The sequence below is a fragment of the Meles meles genome, chromosome 7 (assembly GCF_922984935.1).
Source record: "Meles meles chromosome 7, mMelMel3.1 paternal haplotype, whole genome shotgun sequence".
Classification (NCBI taxonomy): domain Eukaryota; kingdom Metazoa; phylum Chordata; class Mammalia; order Carnivora; family Mustelidae; genus Meles; species Meles meles.
Genome location: NC_060072.1, coordinates 130709441 through 130721514, shown reverse-complemented (window position 1 = coordinate 130721514; position 12074 = coordinate 130709441). Strand labels below are relative to the sequence as shown.

The following is a 12074-nucleotide window of genomic DNA, read 5'->3' as shown; positions in this document are numbered from 1 at the left end:
GACGGAGGGGGAAGCAGGCTCCCTCCTCCGCTGAGGAGGGAGCCTGATATGGGGTCTCGATCCCAGGACTCTGGGATCGTGATCTGAGTTGAAGGCAGCCACTTAAACCACCTGAGCCCCCCCAGGTGCCCCACACATAAGAATTGTAATGAAAATGCATTTCTGAATGAAATGAATCATGATCAAAACTTTTTTGTGAATTGGGGCGCCTGGGTGGCTCAGTGGGTTAAGCCGCTGCCTTCGGCTCAGGTCATGATCTCAGGGTTCTGGGATCGAGTCCCGCAACGGGCTCTCTGCTCGGCGGAGAGCCTGCTTCCCTTCCTCTCTCTCTGCCTGCCTCTCTTGTGATTTCTCTCTGTCAAATAAATAAAAAAAAAATAAAAAAAATAAAAAATCTTTAAAACTTTTTTGTGAATGTAATTCTAAAAGATATATTACTAAGAAAAAGCTTATCACTCTGACAGCTTACATATAATTCTAGTTTCTGTTATTAGGGATTAGAAAATACCGATCATTTTATAAACAAAAATAAGAAAGAGGTTGGTTGTAACTGAAATAAATAATTCATGATATAATATTATTAAATAATGCAGGGCAAAACTGAAAGAAATTACATAAAATCTCTCTAGTGGGTGTTATTCAATGTCTGTGGAAGAAGTCAGCAGTCCCAGAGAATACTGTCTTCCCTTTGAAAGAAAGAGAATCACACCTATGTTTTCCTCCTTGTTCATTATTTTCTGATAAACATTCGAAGCCATCACAGGGATCTGTCTCTATGTATATATGTATGTACCATTAGTATATACGTATTAACCCCATATATATGAGATATATCTATATATCCGAGCTATTTAAATAATTCATCCAAGTCCTAGAACTGCATTTAGTAGTTCTAAATTATTTTTAGTTCACAAATATTTCTGTATATTACCTGTTTACTTCTTTTGTATGTCATTTACCACTGGGAACCCAGTGACCAACCCAAATGGTGAGGATAATACAATGTTAGAAACTAGGATGATTAATTTTGGATGTATTTATTTTATTTTGCTTTATTGGTACAAGGGCTTGTGAGCTTTATGTGCTTTTTATACTTTTTTTCAATGAAGGTTAAATACAAAGAAGAGTATGAGAAAAATAAGGGGAAATCAATGCTTGAATTTGTTGAGACACCCTCATATCAAGCTTCAAAGGAGGCTCAGAAGATGCGGAGTGAGGTGAGTCCCTTTGATTTGTTATGAACTTTTTTTAAAAGTTTATTTATTTATTTTTAAGGTTTTATTTATTTATTTGACAAGACAGAGATCACAAGTAGTCAGAGAGGCAGGCAGAGAGTGAGAGGGAAGCAGGCTCCTTGCTGAGCAGAGAGCCCGACGTGGGACTCCATCCCAGGACCCTGGGATCATGACCTGAGCTTAAGGCAGAGGCTTTAACCCACTGAGCCACCCAGGCGCCCCATGTTTATTTATTTGTAAGTAATTTTGTGCCCAACATGGGGCTCAAACTCAGGGTATTGAGATCAAGAGTCACGTGCTCTCTCAACTGAGCCAGCCAGCTGCCCCTATTATAACCTATTTGATGCATATTTGGTGTTTTAACATTTGAAAGGAACTAGCAAAGTGATTCAGAATGTTGAATGGGTCTAGAGGAAAGCACACTGCCCAGGAAGGCCAGGGAATCCCCATTCTAGATCTGGCATCTTGTCTGGGTCTTTGAGATTCTCTGGCCCTAAGTTTTTCTCATTTGGCAAATACAGTATCAGGCCAGGTGAGCTCTTAACTGCCCTTTCACATTCTGTGATTACAAAGTTGACACTTTCAGGTTGTATCCATGTAAAATTATGATGAGTAGAAAGAAAATGGAAAGAAAATGAAGAGCCGGTTGCTTTATTTACCTTTTATTTTTCAGCGACAATAGAACTAACATTTATTAAATGCTTACTCTGTGCTAAGCAGTTTGCTAAAAGATTTATATGTGTCTCATTTAGTCCCCTCAAGATAATGATGCTAGGTGGGCATATCCCTCAATAGATAATCATCCACTGAAATTGTCTTATCTGAAGTCACATATCCAGAAAATGCCAATCATTTAGGACCTGGTCAGATCATGAGTGATTCTCTTTTTTTCTTTTCCCTTATTTAGTTGATTCTCCCCACAGTTCCCCCACTCCCAAACAGTGACAATGGAAGTTTTAAAATATCAAGAGAAAAGAATTTTTTGTACATATGCATTCCATGTTCTACTCAAAATGATGCTGAATCATACCAGATATTGCCCAAATGGTTTCGCTCCATCCTAGTGTGATTTCTTCTGTTCTTTCCTTCCGTACGTTTTTTGGGACCAGACACCAGACAGAGAAGGTTTTCTCTGCCAACATCCAGATTCTGTGGGTACACCAAGTTATTCCCTCAAAGAGACAGAAATAGTGGAGAGCAGCATTAGCCGATCACGACCCCACGCCAGGTGTGCTCTGTGGGCACGATCTTGTCTATTCTCCAGTAACAATACCAAAACAGGGAGAAATAGGAACTTCCAGACAATGAAACTCTCATAGGAGTTTTGAAAACAACAGATGTGCTATTTGTTGTTATTTATGCTGCTGTGTGTTATAATTCCTCTTTCCAGGGAAAGGGCACTCAGACATTACGGGGGCTTGTTGAATTGTCCAAGTTGTTTAATTGTGTCTTCAAGCAAGAAAAGAGAAAATTGCTTGTTTTGTCATATCTCATAGCTTCTTAAGCCATTGAGAAAAGTTTGAACAAGAAATAAATGAATATTTTGACGAAATTAGCTGTTTGTTTTAACTGAATTGGCAGAGACGTAAATTTGGTCATAGTTCAGAAGCCTGCCTGACAACAACTTACATTTAATGGGATAAACTTTTATGGGGCTATCTTTGTCTTAGTTTTGGCTGCTATTAACCAAGTGCCACAGACTAGGGGGCTTAAACAACAGAAATTTATTTCTTACAGTTCTGGGGCTGGAGGTCCAAGATCAGGGTGCCAGCAGGTCAGGATTCCGGAGAGACCATCTTTAGGGTGCCTTCTCGCAGCCTTCTCACTGTGTCCTCACATGGAGGGATAGCAGAGAGGAAGCAAAGTCTCTTGTGACGAGTTTGAGGGCACTAACCCCATCACGAGGGCTCCACCCCCATGACCTCCTCTGTCCTAATCACTTTCCAAAGGCCCCAACTCCAAATGCATGCATCACTTTGAGGGTGGGGTGGGGTTTCCACATAAAAATTTTGGGGTGACATGGACATTCAGTCCATATCACCTTTTCTGCATTTCGAGAATAGTATGCAGAGTTCTGTGCCGTTCCCAGGTGGGGAGCTGGAAGGCAGCCTCTGGGTTGAGCCTCCTGGTGGAGCCTCCAGAACTTGTGGCCTGTGTCAGTTGTCACCTGGCTCTCAACTGACAGTCATGCGTCATCCTTCAAGGAGAAGACCAGCGCCTTCAGATTGGGCTTTCTTTCTTCTTCCGGCCAGCCCCAGGCTGTTATTATTCAGGTGTTTGGACTACATCTTCTCGTCTTATTCATAGAGGGACATGTTTCCCTCTCTTTGATCCTCTCTGTACTTTCTCTTTGGAAGACCGTCTTTTCCCTCCCTTTCTTTCTCCTCATGGCTCCAGTACTCAGACTATCTGTGGTAAGTCTCAGGGAAGCATGTCGGGAATGCACATACCTATGCCGCTGCCTCAGGAGGTCCTCCCTGAGTCTGCCAGTGGAGATTGGGAATCATATTTAACAATATCCCTGGAGCTTCTGATGTCAGTGGTTCCGCGACCATACTTTGAGAAACACAGACTCATTGAAGAAAACGACTGGTCCCCTAACTTAAAGTCATAAAAACCAGATGGATTTAAACAAACAAACAAGCCCAAAATATATAGATAATCTGCTTCTCAGAGATTCAGTGGGCGAAGTAGACCAAGTTGTTTTTCTTTATATGAAATGCTCAGCTGATTTTTTTTTCTACTGGGGATAGACCCTCGAAAGCGGAAGATGCCCCAAGACCAAATTTCACTATACAGTCGACAGGGCCTTCAAAATACCTTCTGAAAAAGTGCTGTTGTTTCTACATAGGCATGTTTTCTGGTGCTGATCTTGGAAATCTGAGAACCAGCGCTTTGCTTTTACCATTGCTATGCCTACATGGTACAAAAGGAAAATAAAATGTCGACAACTGAAAACAAAACAAAACAAGACAAAACAAAAAAAACAACCCACCCCAAATCAGTCAAATGAACTAATCAATTCCTTCTGGTTGGCTGTTTTGACATCAGGTGCCAACAGCTTTAAGGTTTAACTATAGTAATGTATTTATTATATGCTACGGTATTCGCTTACATGGGGGACTATGTGGGCCTTTTGATAATATTGGCTTTCAATTTTTGCTATTCTGATTTCTGGTATTGTCGCTAAGGGGAAATTATCCTTTGCAGGGGCTGACACATGTTTTCCCTTTAATTATAGCCTCTGGCTATTAGATATTTAGCCTCAGCAGTTGTGTTTCTGCTCAGCAGGACTTGAGGAGAGAGAAACCTTTCAATAGAAAATGTTTTTGGACCAAATTTATACTATGAAGGCTAGAAACATAAAATATCTAAAAATCATAGTTAGACCGAGGTTGATGTGAAAGATGCCTTTAGATATAGTACCAATGAAGTGGACACGGAGAGAAACATCTGGGTTACAGATGCTTTTTATTTCTACGCGGTAAGCTTGACGATGAGTTTCTTGAGCCTTCTCTGGGTAAAGCTACGTGTTTATGATGTCGGGGGTGGTCACTCATGTTTCTGTTAGGCCTGTAATTATGCTTCTCTCACTTTTCTTGGAATGCCAGATAGAGGTTTAATCAGTATGTTTTCTAGAAGAAATCTCCAAATCTGGCTTTGAAAATTTCTTTGTCTTCTGTTTCTTTTTTTTTTTTTTAAAGATTTTATTTATTTATTTGACAGACAGAGATCACAAGTAGACAGAGAGGCAGGCAGAGAGAGAGAGGGAAGCAGACTCGCTGCTGAGCAGAGAGCCCGATGTGGGACTCGATCCCAGGACCCTGAGATCATGACCTGAGCCGAAGGCAGAGGCTTAACCCACTGAGCCACCCAGGCGCCCCTTGTCTTCTGTTTCATAAAAAAATATACTAAAGTTTTGTTTGTTTGTTTGTCTTCCAGTCAATCAACCTCCCTTAATGACTTATTTCAGCAAAATAAATTTTTTCACTGGAGAAGGGCTTTTTGAAGTGGATTATCTGAAATAAATAAATATATAAAAATTTTTATTTTTGCTTTTTTAAAAAGACACTTTTGGCCTGGAACTACCCTAGCTTCAGCCTTATAACTGTATAACTTCAGTTAGTTCCACATAAAGAAGAGGGCGGTTTCTCATTGTTCTTTGGGAATATCTGTAGTTCCTTTAACTCAGAATGTTCTCAGTGCAACTTATTAATCACTTTGTTAAATTTTAGTGTTTCCAGGACATCTCTTGTGACCTTTTTTTTTTTTTTTTTCCCTGTGGCTTTCCACAGATCATTCGTTAAATAGTTGTATGTGACATAAATGGAGAGGTGACAACCACCTCTCTGATCGTCCCTCACGGTTTGGGAGAATTTCTTTACACAATTACCTAATTCTGTAATAGGTAGATTATGAACCCAGAAATGGCCTTTTGTTTTGCATTAATAACACTCTCTTGTAGAATTTATTTTTATTATCTTTGTGATGCAATTTGAGTAAAACACTTAGCTGGTAAAATATAGGCTTTTGTGTGTCCGATAAATATTCCACATGGATAAGGAAACAAAAGCAAAAATGAACTTTTGGGACTTCATCAAGATCAAAAGCTTCTGCACAGCAAAGGAAACAGTCAACAAAACAAAGAGGCAACCCACGGAATGGGAGAAGATATTTGCAAATGACAGTACAGACAAAAGGTTGATATCCAGGATCTACAAAGAACTTCTCAAACTCAACACACACAAAACAGATAATCATATCAAAAAATGGGCAGAAGATATGAATAGACACTTCTCCAACGAAGACATACAAATGGCTATCAGACACATGAAAAAATGTTCATCATCACTAGCCATCAGGGAGATTCAAATTAAAACAACATTGAGATACCACCTAACACCAGTTAGAATGGCCAAAATTAGCAAGACAGGAAACAACGTGTGCTGGAGAGGATGTGGAGAAAGGGGAACCCTCTTACACTGTTGGTGGGAATGCAAGTTAGTGCAGCCACTTTGGAGAACAGTGTGGAGATTCCTGAAGAAATTAAAAATAGAGCTTCCCTATGACCCTGCAATTGCACTGCTGGGTATTTACCCCAAAGATACAGATGTAGTGAAAAGAAGGGCCATTTGTACCCCAATGTTTATTGCAGCAATGGCTACGGTCGCCAAACTGTGGAAAGAACCAAGATGCCCTTCAACGGATGAATGGATAAGGAAGATGTGGTCCATATACACAATGGAGTATTATGCCTCCATCAGAAAGGACGAATACCCAACTTTTGTAGCAACATGGACGGGACTGGAAGAAATTATGCTGAGCGAAATAAGTCAAGCAGAGAGAGTCAAGTATCATATGGTCTCACTTATTTGTGGAGCATAACAAATAACATGGAGGACATGGGGAGATGGAGAGGAGAGGGAGTTGAGGGAAACTGGAAGGGGAGATGAACCATGAGAGACTGTGGACTCTGAAAAACAACCAGAGGGTTATGAAGGGGCAGCGGGAGGGGGTGGGGTGTGGTGGGAGGTTGAGGAACCAGGTGGTGGGTAATAGGGAGGGCACGTACTGCATGGAGCACTGGGTGTGATGCCAGAACAATGAACACTGTTATGCTGTAAATAAGCAAATAAAAATAAATTAATTAATTAAAAAAAATATTCCACATGGATGGAGATGTTTGTTATTTAGAGAGACTGTTTTTACAGTCCTAAGGTTAGAGTTACTATTGGCTTTCAAATCCATAGGTCAAATGCTGGAACTGAGGGACTCTGAGCCAAAGGGTGGCTGAGAATGTCAAAGGGGCAGGTTGGGGGTGTGGATGTCCGCCCTCCACAGTCACCATCTGCCCCTTTCCATTCCTAGTTGAGAACTCTTTCCTAGAGAACAATTTATCGGGTTGAAGATAAGACTCCTCACAGTATACCTTAATTTGTAGATGGTAGAGAAACAGTTTCAGGGCCAAAATCATTAAAGGAAGACATGAAAGTTGGAGCATGGGATGGTCTTTGCCACGTTCACAAAAGGCTCTCAGTGAAAGGGGTGACGAGAACCTCAACATTTATGCTCCTATGCTTTGAATGGCTTTCCATGCGGCCAGACTTTCTTCCAGTGGATGGATCCACTCCGTTAAGAATGAACCAGTCCGGGGATTCTCAAATAACCAACTTTATTGGCTTTCCTCTCCAATCGGGCTGGAGTCAAATAGTGACAGTTTGATAAGGTGTTAAGCAGCATCACTCTGAGTGCTTTCGCAGAGGCAGCTGGTCCTTGATGATTCTGCTTCTGTTTGGTAGAATTCTAAAATTTACAGTAAATTTGGAGTGATTTCCTTGTGGCTATGAAGACTCCGAGGTGGTAGAATTATGTAAAGCAAACCTCAGTTTTGTTCTGGGAACTCTTGTTCCGATACCTTTCCAACAGTGATGAGTATTTTCTAAATTTCAAATTATGTGGTCTTATTTAACAGAAAGTTTACAGAGAGGATTTTGAGAAGGAGATTAAAGGAAGGTCATCACTGGATTTAGACAAGACTCCAGAATTCTTACATGTAAAGTACATCACCAACCTTCTGAAAGAGGTAGGATCTTGTGATTTACTATTAAATATTGTGAAAGAAAACTAAAGAAATAACCCAGGAAATATTTACTCCAAAATTCCCTACTAACTGAGATGTTAATCTATTCCTCTTTCTCTCACTTTGACTTTTATGAACAGAGTTTTTCATTTTCATTAAAGTGTGTGTTCACATTTCCATTTAAAGTTGGGGGAAGAAATCACCTAGGGTTTCTGGAAAAACTTGGAAAATATTCTGATTCTGTGTTTGTACCTCAGAAGCTCTGTAAACAGTTTTATAGCAGTTTTATTTGTTTGTGTTTTTTGTTTTGTTTTTGGTTTTTTTAAATTCTGACTATGGGTGAGGCAAACTTAATTCTTTCAAATTTAGTTGTTCAAAAATGCATTTTAGAACCAGTGTTTTCTGCAACTCTCCTGAAGCATTCTCAGGACATCTGATCATCAGAAATGAGAGGCTTGGATGTGAAGGTCTGGATAAATGACACATTGTTTCTGAGTGGATTGTGTTCTAAGGGGGGAAAATATTTAGCATAGAGAACATAAGAACTCACATTGATTTTTCATTTTACTCTCAGCAGGAATCTGCTCCCCTGCCCCCTAACTTGGTGCATTTTGGCTCTCGATGTATTACATTTGCTGAACATTAAGGTCTTCAAACCAGCAATTAAAAAACATCATGCTCAGGCACCTGGGTGGCTCAGTGGTTTAGGCCGCTGCCTTTGGCTCAGGTCATGATCTCAGGGTCCTGGGATCAAGTCCCGTATCGGGCTCTCTGCTCGGCAGGGAGCCTGCTTCCCTCTCACTCTCTCTGCCTGCCTCTCTGCCTACTTGTATCTCTCTCTGTCAAATAAATAAATAAAATCTTAAAAAAAAAACCAAAACATCATGCTCATAGTCCATCCCTTTCAAAGTTTCTTTTTCTTTTTCTTCTTCTTTTTTTTTAGTGGCTGAAAAGTAACTCGGAGCTCTTTTTTTTTTTTTTGAGATTTTATTGTTTATTTAACAGAGACACGGAGATCACAAGTAGGCAGAGACAGTCAGAGAGGGAGGGAGGAAGTAGGCTCCCTGCTGAGCAGAGAGCCTGATGCGGGGCTCAATCCCAGGACCCTGAGGTCATGACCTGAGCCGAAGGCAGAGGCTTAACCCACTGAGCCACCCAGGCGCCCCAACTTGGAGCTCTTTTAACTCCCTGTTTAAATAGAGTCTCTGTACATATAAGGGGAATTATTACAGAACTTTTCACCCTGAATTTTGAACTGAAGAAACTATTCCTGAAAGAAATATCTTAAATCAGTGAAATAAATTCGAGTATGATTCTGTACATGAACTTCCTTAATAACTGAATGCCAACTGGCCTTTACCGTTTAACTGCTTTTAGAAATTTAATGTGCCTCGCTTTTGTAAAGTATATTGGGCTGAAATGGGCATATGGTTTATGCAAGAGGGCTTTTGCTGTCCTACATTTTCTCACTCCTAGTTCGTCTCGAACTTTTTGAAGTCGAAGTCTAATCAAATGGCCACTTCCTGCTATTGTCTTTCCTTTACAAAATATGCACTGTTTATATGAAACTTTGAAAGGAGACTCTCTTTTATCATTTACATGCAAATGACAATGTTAGATCCAGTTTAAGGTCCATAAATGACATTGACTTTCTCTTTAATTTCTCTTTTTGAAAGAATCTTATTTTAGGTGTATTGATTCAGAATGTTTGCATCAGGACAGTAAAAGACCCATAAGACTGTGATTAAAAATCTTTTAATTCAATTTTAAAGAAGCCTAATTTTAAAAAAGGAACTCTCAGTGACTTAATGAAATTAAAACTTTTCTTTCTAAGTATATGCATTTAGCTTTAAATTGTCTTTGCATTTTTTACTTTATTATGGTTTTTACATTTATATTGCCATTTAGAATGTTCAAAGTATTGTTTTATACTTCCATTTCATTTGATTCCCCCAGTTGCCCTTTAACATCAGTATAATAAGTATTTTTATTTTCATTTTGCCTGTGTGTGTATAAATCAAGGCTCAGTTACTTAAAGTCTTTTGAAGGTCACGTGTCCAAACAAGTGAAAGGATTCTGACTTTCATCCAGGTCATTTGACTCCAGAGCTCTTTCCAAAATTACATTCAGGTCATTGCAATGTCTTGTAGACTATTAGTTAAGCAGAGGACTAGCTAATTTAATTATACTGGACAAAGAGAAAATAACATCTAATGAACCCTAGAATTTACTGGAATATAACTTCTTATTATTAAAGGAAGCCACATCTTTTATCTGGCAAGTTAGTCATAAGTGCAACTCAGTTGAATTGGATCAAGATATATATTGTTTTCATAATACATTTACTAGAAAAAAAAAGAAATTCATTAGCAGAACAAAAACCTCAAGTTATATATGAGTATTAGTAGAGACATTTGGATCTACTTAAAATCTAATATTAAAATGGATGACATTCAAACTATGTATTATCAATCTGTAGGAAATTATTTGGTTTTATGAATCTGAATAAAGTTGATTTTTTTTAAACTTTGGCTACATCAATCCTTTTGATTTTGTAATTTTCAATTCTTTTTCAACTATGGTCTTTTGGTGATTCATATTTTATAGACAGCTTTCAAAGAAATACTTCAAATAATTAATAAGAAGCATCCATTCCTAAGATCTTCCTCACCACTTAAAAGGAAGACATCTTTTTAAAATATGGCACCAATATGGTACCAAATATACTGGAAGTCAGGATGAAAGGGAAAATCCTGATAAAATTGGAAGCCACTCTAAACATGACTAAAAGAGAAAATAGAGTCTCTGTAGAAAATTAGGAGCATAAATACTCAGGAGTCTGATTCATAACTTCCTAGAAATATTTTCTCCTTTCTTTGGTCTCCAGAAAGCATGTGAATGGTATATCAATTAAAGGGTGTCCCAGAAATTTTGAACTGTAATGTTCTTGTCTCATAGAAGGAATATAAGAAAGATCTGGAAAATGAAATAAGAGGCAAAGGAATGGAACTTAACCCAGACGTTCTTGATATTCAAAGAGCAAAACGTGCATCTGAAATGGCTAGTGAGGTAAGTGTATTTATTTAGCAACTGAAAATGTATGAATTTCAGCTGACTTCCTTGTCTGTAAATCTTTTTCAAAGATTTATATGTGCCAGGTGATGATAAGTAGCTATTCCTAGTAGTCATTTTCCAGTCAAGGAATTAAAGAAAAAAAAAAAGATATTCACCATCTCCTTTCTATATGGTATGAGAAAAATGACCATTTCCCCCTTGCAGAAAAAAATGTGTTTAATAAACTAGAATAATTATAGGAGATTCAATTTGATTTTTTAAGGAAGTTAAAAGCTGAGGATTGGGAACGTGTGTTACCAAGCTCTGTCAGTTACTGTGGTGCAGGTCACGGGCTTTCCCGCTCTCTACCAACGGAGCCACCACACCATGCCCCCACTGCTCAGTGAGCCCACATAAAGCTCTTTATGAAGTGAGAGTGACTTTGCTCACTTTACACGGACTTTGTGGGAAGGAATGAAATGCCCCTGAAGAGCTCGGTCCTTTCATCCTTGTGTTATGTCATTACTTTGGTATCAGATAATGGCTCTGCACTTTGAGGAGAATCTAGCTGAACTGAGCAATGAGAAATGGAAAGTTGTGTCTGCATAGGTTCATAAACTGAGGTAATCATCATGATGGTGACCCTATAGTCAGGCTGCAGATGACAGGAACCCAACTCAAACCGGGTGAAGCAACAAAGGGAATGTTCTGGCTTATGAAAAGAGAAGTCGGAAGTCAAGTTTCCTTCAGGTTGGAATCCAAAAGACGTCTCTCTTCCTTCCTCTCTCAGTTCTGTTGTCTTCTCTATTGCTTCAACCTTGGGAAGCTATCTCCAAGTGATGGCTCATCCTAACAGTAGGATAACTCCTATCCATTCCAGTAATCCCAATAGGAACTGAGCATCTGTTTCTTTCTTTCTTTCTTTTTTTTAAAGATTTTATTTATCATCTGACAGAGAGAAACACCGAGAGAGGGAACACAAAGAGGGGAAGTACGAGAAGAAGAAGCAGGCTCACTGCTGAGCAGGGAACCCGATGCAGGGCTCGATCCCAGGACTCTGAGATCATGACCTGAGCCAAAGGGAGACGCTTAACCAACTGAGCCACCCAGGTGCCCCTGAACATCTGTTTCTTATATTTACAGCTAAGGTCCTAGGATTGAATCTCACTGGATCAGCTTCTATCCTGTGTCTACTTCCGCCCTAA

At 39.3% G+C, this 12074-nt stretch overlaps 2 protein-coding genes across 2 annotated transcripts in view; both read left to right on the top strand.

Moving 5' to 3' along the window:
- Positions 1–12074, top strand: part of NEBL (nebulette) — a 362472-nt gene that overhangs the window by 293764 nt on the left and 56634 nt on the right. The window lies entirely within an intron of this gene.
- The window catches only part of LOC123946206 (nebulette-like), a 142960-nt gene that overhangs the window by 107696 nt on the left and 23190 nt on the right, over positions 1–12074 (top strand). The window contains exons 14-16 of the mRNA XM_046011515.1: positions 1110–1217; positions 7708–7818; positions 10774–10884. Coding sequence (XP_045867471.1) covers positions 1110–1217; positions 7708–7818; positions 10774–10884 — 330 coding nt within the window. The remainder of the gene's footprint in view (positions 1–1109; positions 1218–7707; positions 7819–10773; positions 10885–12074) is intronic.